This window comes from Erythranthe guttata, chromosome 2 (assembly GCF_056151865.1).
Source record: "Erythranthe guttata isolate IM_541 chromosome 2, IM_541, whole genome shotgun sequence".
In the NCBI taxonomy this organism is placed as follows: domain Eukaryota; kingdom Viridiplantae; phylum Streptophyta; class Magnoliopsida; order Lamiales; family Phrymaceae; genus Erythranthe; species Erythranthe guttata.
The window spans coordinates 262,734-274,278 of NC_142534.1; the positions used below are offsets into that span (position 1 = coordinate 262,734).

General features: G+C 31.0%; 1 protein-coding gene across 2 annotated transcripts; it reads right to left on the reverse strand.

The window, feature by feature from the left end:
• Nucleotides 1–6,540: 6,540 nt before the first annotated feature.
• Nucleotides 6,541–10,750, reverse strand: LOC105957796 (uncharacterized). 2 transcript variants are annotated; one of them, XR_016033089.1, is made up of 14 exons: nt 10,249–10,750; nt 9,698–9,809; nt 9,467–9,579; nt 9,049–9,171; nt 8,709–8,905; nt 8,298–8,373; nt 8,113–8,199; nt 7,928–8,008; nt 7,789–7,821; nt 7,544–7,616; nt 7,400–7,441; nt 7,157–7,235; nt 6,987–7,057; nt 6,541–6,886 (listed from the first exon to the last, which is right to left on the reverse strand). XR_016033089.1 is itself a non-coding variant. In XM_012981757.2 (14 exons), the coding sequence occupies exons 1-14, from the start codon at nt 10,411–10,413 to the stop codon at nt 6,806–6,808; spliced, it is 1,314 nt and encodes a 437-aa protein (XP_012837211.2). In that variant the 5' UTR covers nt 10,414–10,750; the 3' UTR covers nt 6,541–6,805. The 2 variants fall into 2 exon arrangements, 1 of the variants encoding a protein (XP_012837211.2); XM_012981757.2 differs by having other exon boundaries at nt 7,544–7,597.
• Between the last annotated feature and the right edge of the window lie 795 nt (nt 10,751–11,545).

Genomic DNA, 11,545 nt, shown 5'->3' on the forward strand with positions numbered 1-11,545 from the left:
CGTTATGTTCCGTTTGGTCCTAACAAAATTACTGTTTCTGGGGTTGGTGAACTGATTTTTGAGGCCTTCTTCGAATTTGGGCTGGGCCCCCCTTTTCCCTTTTTTATTTTACTACTTTTATTTATGTCAACTTGTTCTCGATTTCTACACATAGTATATACACAGCAATTCGTTTTATTATATATATATATATTTTATTTTATTTTGAAAAATTCAAATTGATTTTATGGATTAACCCTTTATTGGTTACATGTATCGACTAATTTGAATTAATTTCAATTGGGTTCATTCTTTATTGACTAATTAATTAGTCAGTTGGTAAAATATTCGGTTCCTTATATTGTTTTTAATACTTCAATTTTCAGTAAGATCCCTAATTTGATAAAACTATATTCATTTTTTTAGAATTAGGAGATGTATTTGTATTTGTTTTTTTCTTTTTTGACTACTTATTATGAAATTAATTACAATTTGATAGGGTACCTACTAATTTTATTGAATATAGAATTTAGTTGATGGTTTCAACTTTCATTGCTGAGTTTGAGTTAGGAAAAATAAATTCCGAGTTTGAAATTTAAATATTTTGTTTATTTGATGAAGAAAGTTTGGAGTTTCGTTGATTAAGAGAAGTTCTAAAGTATTCCAAGTGTAATTAGTGGCATATCAGCTAAATTTTTAACTAGTTACGTTATTGTATGTAATGTGTAAGCTGGTTTTGACTTAATCCACCCATAATTATTAATTAGTTCAACTAATTGCTGGCAATGGAATTTATTTTTTTAATTGAAATTCAAATCTTTTTTCTCGTTACAAAAATAAATATATATAATTTCTCTAAAAAAGATGTTAATTATTTCTTTTCAATTTTATGTGATATAGTATCTTAGGTAGATTGAACTTTAAAAATTTAAACTTAAATTAATCCATCTTTATTCTTTACACTACACAACCCATAACTGATGATTGAAAAATAGTGATAGTGCGTCGTCGTTTTAAATATTTATTTTCAAATAAAAGACACAACAGACAGATCAATGTGGATATACTCGGTGTGGGGTTAGTACAGTCAAAAGGAGGGTATATTATGTCATTTACCATTTGCCTCTCCAAACAGATTTATTAGTCAACAGTCAACGAGTTTCTCTTTTTTTATTATTTTATTTTTTGACAATTATTAATTAACCGATTGTAATTTGTATGGTGTGTGAAAATTCCAAGTAAAACAAATTAGGAAAAAACTGTTTATGGTAAACAAAATACATCTTCAAGAAATGGCCAGTTGCCAGATATTACAAATTAAATTAAATTAAATAAATTTCTCCAAAAATTAGGTGAGACAAAGAATTAGCCAACTAAAACAACGTACGTGGTTGTATTAGTCGTAAGACTAATTAGTTTTACTTTGTCTCACCAAATAAATATCCAGCTGTACATATATTTATTTATTATCTTGATGCTCATGCAAACACTAGCACAGTTAAATTAAGTTGATTGTAAATTGAAGCAAAAGAAAAAAAATAGAAAATAAAACTAGTACACAATATTATTTGTGGGACTAAATCAACTCTTGAGTTCTGCCAATGAACCCTAATTGCATTAAATTTGAAGCTCAATTTGAAATTATCAAATTTTTGGTATGACTGGACTAAAATTCTTGACGCGTATTAATTTAATTATTGTACGTCATTTATTTTTGGTTTGACTACGACCAGCCCACTATGTCAGCCCAACAAAAAAAGGTTGACTTTCTTCATCGGTTAATTTTTTTTTCTTTTTTTCAATAAAATAAATAATAACTTTTGTTTTTTTACTCTAAAGTCTAAAGAGGAGGAGAGTAACAGTAGTCACTGGTCATTGGAACTAATTAACATGTACCTGTAATTTACCAAGCTAAATAACATGTGACTAATTACCTAACTAATCACCATTCCACCAATTAATATTACTTAATAATATATGGGATTATTTTGTACACCCCTCATTTCAAAATTATATAAAACTAACTACCAAGTGGATTACACTCTAGGGGAAACCTCCCTTATTTCGAAAATATTTAGACATATCCCCTGGGCCACCCTGAAGTACCTATAATATCCTTTTAAAATCAGTTTTAAACCCTAGCCACTCACATTTCGGTCTCTCTCTTCTTCTCCAGATTCAAAATCCCGCCTCTACAAACCTCCCACCGGCGAAATTGCTTCCCGAAGTCATAACTCTCTCTCCGGTGGTCGGAATTCGATGGTTTAACTACCGTTGGATTCCTCTCGTTGAACTCTTTCTTTTGGTGGTTATTTCATTCAGTTTGGAGCGCATATCTGTTTCTGCAATTTTTTTTCATTCGACGACGGTGGTCTTGCCGGAGGTGTATTTTATGTTTCATCAGTCGAAATTTGATGGGCTACCCACTGTTGGATTCCTCTCGTCGAGATCTATATTTTGATGGTAATTTTGTTGTTTTTATGTTTTCATATTTATTTCTATAATTTTTTGTATTTGTGGGTGCGCGGAACCGTGGGTGGTTATTAGCGGCGCCTAGGGTTTTGGTAGGAGGCGAAGGGGGTGAGGAGTCACTGTCTGTTTGATTTAAAATATGTAGCATTTTCCAGCAATAACCTCTCTCTCTATCTCTCGATCTCTTAGTGTTTGTTGATTTTTGAGTGTTTTGATGTTTCTTCAAATTTTGTTGATTTGCACTAAAGTATTTTTTGTTTTGATTTTGCAATTGCAGCTTAATGAAAGTCATTGATCCTCTCTTTGAAGGTGTCAAAAATTTAGTTGAAGTTACATGTGAAGCAGTGTCAACAAACTGTATACATTATTATACATGTAGTAACATGTAGTTACATGTGCATATATTTGTGTGTTTTCAATTTGTATTTTATTGGTTCTGAGGTGATTTATAATAAAAATATTGAAATTTGTAAATTTTTGTTGGTGTTTATGAATTTTCTTTGTATAAGCCAGTATTCATGGGTGTATACAATTGATCGACTAAAAATATGGAGAAAAAAACGAACATAACTACGAGTTACTGTAGGTACTATAGTTACATGTAGTTATTTTCAGTACAGTAAACATATTGTTTTGAAAATTAAAAAAAATAAAAAATAAAAAAAAATTAATATATATATATATATATATATATATATATATATATATATATATTTAACAAACAGGTTTATTATTATTTAAAAAAAATAATGATAATAATAAATAAATCAGCGAAAATGATAAATACAGGACCAGAAATGCTGAATGCAGTTTGGCCGAAAATTGCATATAAGAGTAGTATAGTACTTTTGCTTCTCCAGGAAGTATGTCAAAGGATGATTTGAGCTTGAATTTATCTCTAGTTTATTTGGTGGCTAGGGGTATGTAAAATAACCCCATAATATATTTTGTGAATGAGGATAAAGTGTGGCTAGATAATGCCTTTAATTAAGAAAATGATATTATTTTTAGTTATCTCTTTGTTGTTTATTAGTATCCATATTAATTTTCTTTTCTTGGGTTTTAAAGACTTGAAGCACTAACCCTTTTTATTAATCTTTAATGAATAATGATTGACAATGTGTGACATCATTTATTTTTAATTAACTTATTTATTTATTTATTTATTTTTATTATTAATATTGTTATTTATTTATTTTCTAATCTTTTTTTTTTATTAATTTGTGAAACAACAAAATAAGAGAGTTGTTGGGTGCACGGAAACAATTAGAATCTTAGCAAAAACAATTATTATACTATGTTCTTGGTCTATATTTAAGAATAAATTAATTTAATTAATGTGGAGTTGCAATAGTTAATACATATATATAAACCAAACTTTGTGTTAAACCACTTATATTTCGTAAGCAATTAATGATTATATTCGTGGGTAGAACATTGGGTTCATTGACAAGAGATGTCAATAATTGAAATGTCTTTGTTCCAATGTTTCTTCTAACTACTATTTTAAAATCCAAATATTTATTTTCTACAATTTTGTTGAACCGTGGACGTTTTCTTTGTCTGAAGGAATATTTCAAATTTATGTAATATAATAGTAATATTATATTAATTTCACAATTTGATGGTGTTAAACTAATTAATCGTCTTTGAGAATTATTTTTGTCTTAACATTTTTATTAATGGGCTGACACGTCCGATACGCACGCTTGAATAAAAATATATATTAAAAATTGGAAATAGATTAGTAAAATAATAAAAAGAAAAACACTCAACTATTTGTTTGTTTCTTGACACCTCAATTATTCTCAGCCTTTATTTATAGATTTCTTTTTTTTTTTTTTTAATTTAGTTAGGTTTTGGGACCATGATTATACTAATACAAACAAATGTTCTTTTGAGGTTCGAAGAGAAACTCTGATGATATTTGTCCAAATGTAGATGCAAATACGTATTCCTTGATTATAAAAAATGTTGTTATTATATAAAAAAAAAAAAACATTTGATATTATTTGTCAGAAATAATTTGTGTCAGCTAGTCTGGTCATAAAACTAATGTTAAATAATACACTAAATATTTAAATTATTTAGTTAATGATACATAATCCGTAATTTTCTGTGGTGAAACAAAATATCTCTCGTTTCTCCTTAAATAGATTGTTTTTTTTTCCCAGAGGGCTCTTCTTATGTTGTTTTGAAGGGGACACTAATCCTTTCAATCCGGTACCAACGGGGATAGTAAACTCAAACTCAACTCGTACGCGCGAAAATAAGAGGTCATATTTTCATAAAATTTCATGTTAGTTCAAAACATTATTGTATCAAAATACAAATGCGACTTTAGAACAAACGGAAAAGAAAAGGGTATTAACGAATAATATTAAAGACACCAAAATTGAAGTCTAAGCCCAAGGAAATATATATTATATGTATTATAATAAGAGTATATATATTTTACAAATTAAATTTTATAATCGAAATTAAGAATATAAAAGGAATAGTGAGATAATCAAAGATAAAAGCAGGTCCACTCAATATTATTTAGTTCAGTCCCTTTCATTCTCAAAATTATTTACGAGACTGATACTGACCTGCTAACGTGTAAAGTGGGGACTCCTTTGTAATTCTACAAATTTCTTTTTTGTACCCCTCAAAGGACTAGTTCGTAATTAACTATTTTCGTTCGAAATATCTTGCGCTTGGCACGTGGTCAAAAATCGGATAATAACACTACTGCAATCAGGTTTAATTCAAGGGATAATTTGACAAAACTCCCTCATTACACAAGTATCATTACAATAAGTCCAATTTTATTTTACATTTTCAAGATAAATCCAAAATAATTTTGTTTAATTAAAAACACTTAATTATCACCGTTATACCCCTAATTAAGAAAAAAAAGTATATTTAATTCTGATATTAAAAGATATATAATATTTTTTTTCATTAAGGGATCCTAATAATTAGGGAATTAGTTAGCTATTTAATGACCATATTATCTCTATCCTATCTAATAACCTCCATTTTAATCGGCAAACTCAAGATTTAACACCAACCCACATGGGAATCACAAAAACGAAGCAAATAAAGAAGAACCCTTTAATCTCTTTTAGGGGTGTTATTGTTTGTTTAGCAACCGACAATGACCTCTTATTTTCTCACTCTCTACGTGTTTTTTCTCTCATTTTTCTCCGTTGGGAGCTTCAAAAAATCCAATATAATTGCAGAGATATAATACATGTTTGTGTTTTTATTCAGATTTTTTTATTTTATTTTAATGATTGTTGGTCATGGGAATTTGTAATTATACGGAGTGATTTTCATGTTACGTAGTTGTTATACATAGTGGTTTTCATGTTGTAGTTGTTATATAGAGTGGTTTTCGTGTATATATAATTGTTTATACAAAGTGGTTTTTATGTTGACATAGTTGTTATACAGAGTGGTTTTCAAGTTTACATAGTTGTTATGCAGAGTGGTTTTCATGTTACATAGTTATTATACAGAGTGGTTTTCATGTTCATATAGTTGTTTTATACAGAGTGGTTTTCATGTTTATAAAGACTGGTTTTTATGTAAAAAAAAAGGGAAAGAAAATAAAAAAAAACATTTTTTTTTAAATCGAACTTAAGAAAAAAAAACCATGAAAAAACGAAAAATAAAAATAAAATCATTTTTTAAAATTAAAATAAAAAAATATGAAAAATATAAATAAGGAAAAAATAATTTAAAATAAAAAACCAAAACGGAAAGGGTGTGACAGGGAGATAATTGGGGGATTGTGTAGGGAGAAAATAGGGGGATTTGCATAACTACCAAAAAAATAATGAATTTTTTAAAATAATATAATATGGTAAATTTTAGTAATATTAATTAGGGACATTTTGGATGATTCCACACATTTGGATTTATAACAAATATCAATTGAAAAGATGGATTTATCAAGAAGTCAAAATTGAATGAGGGGTGTTTGTCATATAACCCCTTAATTCAATTACAATAATTATATTTTAAAAAAAAATCAAGATAGAATTAGCCTAGATAATGTTATACTATAATTCAATACAAAAATTGAATTGGGAAATATCGAATACAAATGTGACTTATTTTATAGACCAAACAAAAAAGTACAAGGTTATCAGTTTTTGTATGCTAAACTTGTTGAAAGTTGCGTTGAGTGAATTTTTTTCACCGTTAATCTACACATACTAATGTGTACGTGTGTTTGAATGATAAAGATATGCCCAATTTATTTCATCCGTAGTAGAATATTATAAACCGTTAATTTATTTTTAAGCCCCTAATAAAAATAATTGGGGAAGAACCTAAGCATAGATAAAACTAATTGATTTATTTATACCTCCACGCTTATGTGGGTAATTTTCCTCCTTTTTGATAATATGGGAATCATTATACTCAGAAAGAATCCTGCCAGCTGCACCCAAAAAATAGAAAGAAAAAATAAATAAATCTACACATATTTTATAGAGGAAGAAATAAGTAAGAAGAGATGGTACTACTAACTAAGTACTTACCCAAGCAAGTCCAACACATAGGATACTAAAACCTTTGAAATCAAATGGAGCATCCTCAGACAAAAACAAAGCTGATGAGGAAAGAAGAAGCCACAAAGGTTTAAGTAATAGTTCTTTCTAACATGCAATTCATAACTTTTACTTTTCATCACAACGAAATTTTACGATACCTGAAAGAGGGCTGTACATCAATGGAGATATGACATTTGCGAAAGCCGTTATACCCAAGATGCTTCCTTGAGCAAGTCCCTAATAATAATAATAATAATAATAATAATAATAATAATTAATGTTGTTGATGTTAACATATGTTCTATGACCAAAATAAATGTGTTTTCATTATGAATCAATATTATCGTCTACTTGTAGAATCAACTTCATTTGATCTGCATAACATGAAATAAGGAAATTACCTGTTCATTGGGCCCAACTTGCTTTGATATAATGCTTCTTAACTGGAGAGGGGAAAAAGAAAAGACATGTCAGCATCATAACTGTAACCTAAGTAGCCGAAAAGAAGAAAAGTTAATATTGAACGTTGATTGTTTTGAACTCACATTTGGGGCTGACAAGAAAAGAAAAAGACCCATAGAAGCAGAAGCATATGGTACCTAAAGATTGAATCAGGAGCTGTAAAATAATATCTAACATGTAAACACTACAAGAGAATAGACTTCTTGCCGTTGGCACAACAAATTTAAGATACTCAAGCACAAAGCTAAACAAGACTCCATATAGTAGTAGAACTTCAAGAGAACGACATATCAGAGTGAGAGAGCAAAAGTTTAATGGAATATCGTACCCACGGAGCCCATGCTATACTGTCGAAAAACATCTGCACAAAACCAGATTACAAATGTTCAATATGTGTATATATAAGAAAGTTTATATATTCATATGTATATATACAAGAAAGTTCGAATTGGTGCAAAGGGGAATACATTTAAGAATCCAGCAAACAATCCTAAAGACAACAATGTTTCCTCCCCAATACGAGGACCTAAAGTAGGCATGAAGAGCATCTGCAAAGTTGTTAGGTTGTTAAGTTTAGTAGGTCAAAATTGTTGAACCTTAAACCAGAAATAAAGGATTGAAATGGAAAAAAAATAAGCGCGGAAGAAGATACATTGGATATAGTTGCTCCAATATAGGCAATGAGCAAAACATCTGCAAACTGGTCTTTCATGAAGCCGAATCGGGCCTTTAAGAAGTACTGCAGAAGATAGATTATATATCACCACTTTGAACAATTGTGTGCTGCATATGACAAACTTATTCACTAAAAATCACAAGCAAAGAAAGGGAAGATACCAATAAGCAAGTTTGAAGTCCAGCCTCTGCAAGGCTATTGAAGAAAGCAACAAATGCTGCTAATGAGAATGTAATGCTGCAACAAGAAGATTACAAGTGGAATTCCTGTCAGTTCGTTCGACAAGAATAAAATGAAACATATCAACACATTTATGAAAAAGAAAAAAAAATCTTAAGATGTACAAAAATTTAAAGCCTTGTCTCTCTCGTATTGTTTTAATGGACATGCTGTTTGATGAAGTGACACCCATTATGCAGGCCAAAATACTCAGCATATATATATACCAAGTTTTTACAGAAGGCGATACCAAGATAATTAGATGTGGTTTCCGACTTAAGTTCAGTAACTATCGGTTAAGTTCTCAAATATGTTAATAAATTTTGTCAATCCTAAAAGCTTGATTGTCCTACCTACTCTTTAGCAAACGAAATATATCCCGAGGAGATGGAATTTTCTTAATGTCTATCTTCTTTAATGCTTTAGAACTTCCATCATCGCTTTCTGTCACCTCCAAGATAGGCTGCTTCAAAGCGTCGGTTCCACGAGTTGTTTCCTTTAGAAAAACTCCCATGTATATAGCTGCAAGAATAGATATGGTTGCTGCTACCTGAAAGAATTGTTTTACTAGCTTATAAAGCATCAACCTGATTAAGTTTGCTTTAGCTGAAGAGTAAATAGTACCCTAACAGAAAATTACCCTGTTCTATAATAAACAAAAACAGGAAGATGAACTAATTGAAAATTAAATACCTGAAATATCTGAGTGGTGGAGAGTAGGCGGGCAGCTAATGTACCACCCACATATGCAGCAGCTGATACACCTTGCAGGACCCCAAATGCGGAGACACGTTTGCCCTCCTTTACATTGTCTGCCTACGAACATACCAAGTAATCAATTTCGTAAAATAATTAAAAACTGGAGAAGTGACTAGACAGAGAGGATTAATGCTTTAAACGAGTGGTCCTACCATATCAAGTCAAAATTATACCAGCAGAGTAATATGTATGTTATTAGGTTCTTTGACCGATGTCTTTTTTCTCCAAGAAATAATTTCATAAATTTGCCAAGTCATACCCATACTCGCAAACAAAAGGGGAAAATTAATTTAAACATGACGGGTTGTGAATGTCGAAGTAGAGAATGAAAAGGGAATGAAGTTTGAATTACCAAATAGCCAAGAGCAAGGCATGTGACACCACTTTGAGTAATCATGGCAGTCAATGTCTTGAGGATGTAATATGCATAGAAGAAGTTTGTTGTCCTCTTCCATGCCAATACAACTGCAGGATATGAATGAAGTTAAATACTGCTCTCTCGATTCCATTTTTATACATCTATTTTGACTTCACACGATGTTTTAGATAACTGTGGAAGAAGTTCTTCCCTGCATAAGCATACCTAAAGGAATAAATGTAAGAACCAATGGGACCGATAACAAAGCTTTCCGACCATAAACGTCAGATAGATTTCCAATCAGTGGCATCATGATCACAGAACCTATCCCAGCAATCTGCATTTAAAAAAAAAAAAAACGAGAAAATTCCTAAATCAATCGAGCATTAATTACTTCTATCCTTTTAGTGTTGAACTCATACATAGTTATTCCAATTAGGGATGAATACTTCACTTTCTATATATGTTTGAAACATAAGAAGGGATCTTATTAGTTAGTAAACAAGGCCTGGAGAATCCATAACAGGGATTGGGTCCCCTCCAAGGTTTGCAAATAAGCTTAAAAAAGCTCTAAAAAAGCTAATGTGTGACTGTATCTACCATTTGTACACCACTTTCCAGCCATAAATGGACTGAATAATAATTATCCGTATTTTGCCCTTTCTGAAATCAACAATTTGGTCAAGTATTACAGATCGATCATAAATGAAGTAAAAACAAATACCTAAAATAAATCCAAGCTCTAAATAAAAAACATACAGAAAGGCGGTACATACCGCCTGCTGGAAGCCGGTGAGGTAAATGGCGGCAGAGCACTCGTCTTTGCCAGGACACACCGCCGCCAATGTGACATCGGGAATGGCCGGGCTCACCATTAACTCGGCGAAGTTCGATAGAAACACCGTGACGAACAGGTGGCTCAGCCTCCCCCAATTCTCCATTATTAATTTTTTTGTCACTCACTCACTCGCTCAGTCTCCAGTCAGTCGCCACTCTTTCTGGATCGACGGCCAATATTTAATTTGGTATGCGTCTGTCTGTATTTAACACGTTTAAAATTTGAAGATTGAAGAAAGTACTGGGAGAGTTGCATCTATATATGACTGGTAGATGGGTAGAAAATAAATTTAAAAAAAAAATTATATAAAATTAGTAGATTCTTTCAATTAATGTCACTACTCACTACCATGAGACATGAGCCATAACTCTAGTTTGAAATGCATTCTCACCTAGCAAAATGTGAAAAACCCATACAAATTTGTTACCTTGTATGATATTTGTTAGAACCCTAATCTAGGGTTCATATCAAGAAGAAATCAAAGAACAGAGAAGAAAAAGAATTTTATTGAAGAAGAAAAAGTAGTAGTTTACAACGGTAACAGCTTTAAATAGCTGTTACAATAACTACCTAAAAGTGCTAAAAGGAGAAAAAAAACTTATAAAAACGCAATAGCAAAACGCGTTTTATTAACAACAGAAATAAAATGATAAATGCTATACAAAAATTACTAAACAACGTATATAACAACTACATATCCAATATCCCCCCCTCAAGATGGACTGGAGCAAGCATAAATGTTGAGAAAAGCCATCTTGGACAACAAATGTTTAAAGGCAGGAAGAGGCAATGCTTTAGTGAAGAGATCTGCAAGTTGATCACAACTTTTAACAGGCATGAGTCTGAACTTTTTCTGTTTAACCTGCCTGACAAAATGACAATCAATTTCTATATGTTTAGTCCTTTCATGAAATGTAGGATTAGAGGCAATATGAACAGCAGCTAAATTATCACAAAAAAGCAAAGTGGAAGGAGGAACAGCCTGAAAATCACATAACAACTGGATAACCCAAACCAATTCACTAGCTGTGGTAGCTAGAGCTCTGTATTCTGCCTCTGCAGAAGATCTTGAAACAGTAACCTGTTTCTTGGACTTCCAAGAGATCAAAGAGTCACCCAAAAAATACAAAATCCAGTAGTAGACTTTCTGGTATCAAGACATGATCCCCAATCAGCATCTGAAAAACCTTTGATAATAAGATCAGAAGTAGATGAGTAAAACAAACCTTGACCCG

What these genes read in the sequence shown, in the direction of transcription:
- LOC105957796 (XM_012981757.2), bottom strand. Translation starts at nt 10,413, where the DNA reads ATGGAGAATTGGGGGAGGCTGAGCCACCTGTTCGTCACGGTGTTTCTA. An exon ending in TCTTACATTTATTCCTTTAG is followed by an intron (nt 9,580 to 9,697) that starts GTATGCTTATGC and finishes CATATCCTGCAG; the next exon opens with TTGTATTGGCATGGAAGAGG. An exon ending in TGTTTGCTGGATTCTTAAAT is followed by an intron (nt 7,822 to 7,927) that starts GTATTCCCCTTT and finishes GGTTTTGTGCAG; the next exon opens with ATGTTTTTCGACAGTATAGC.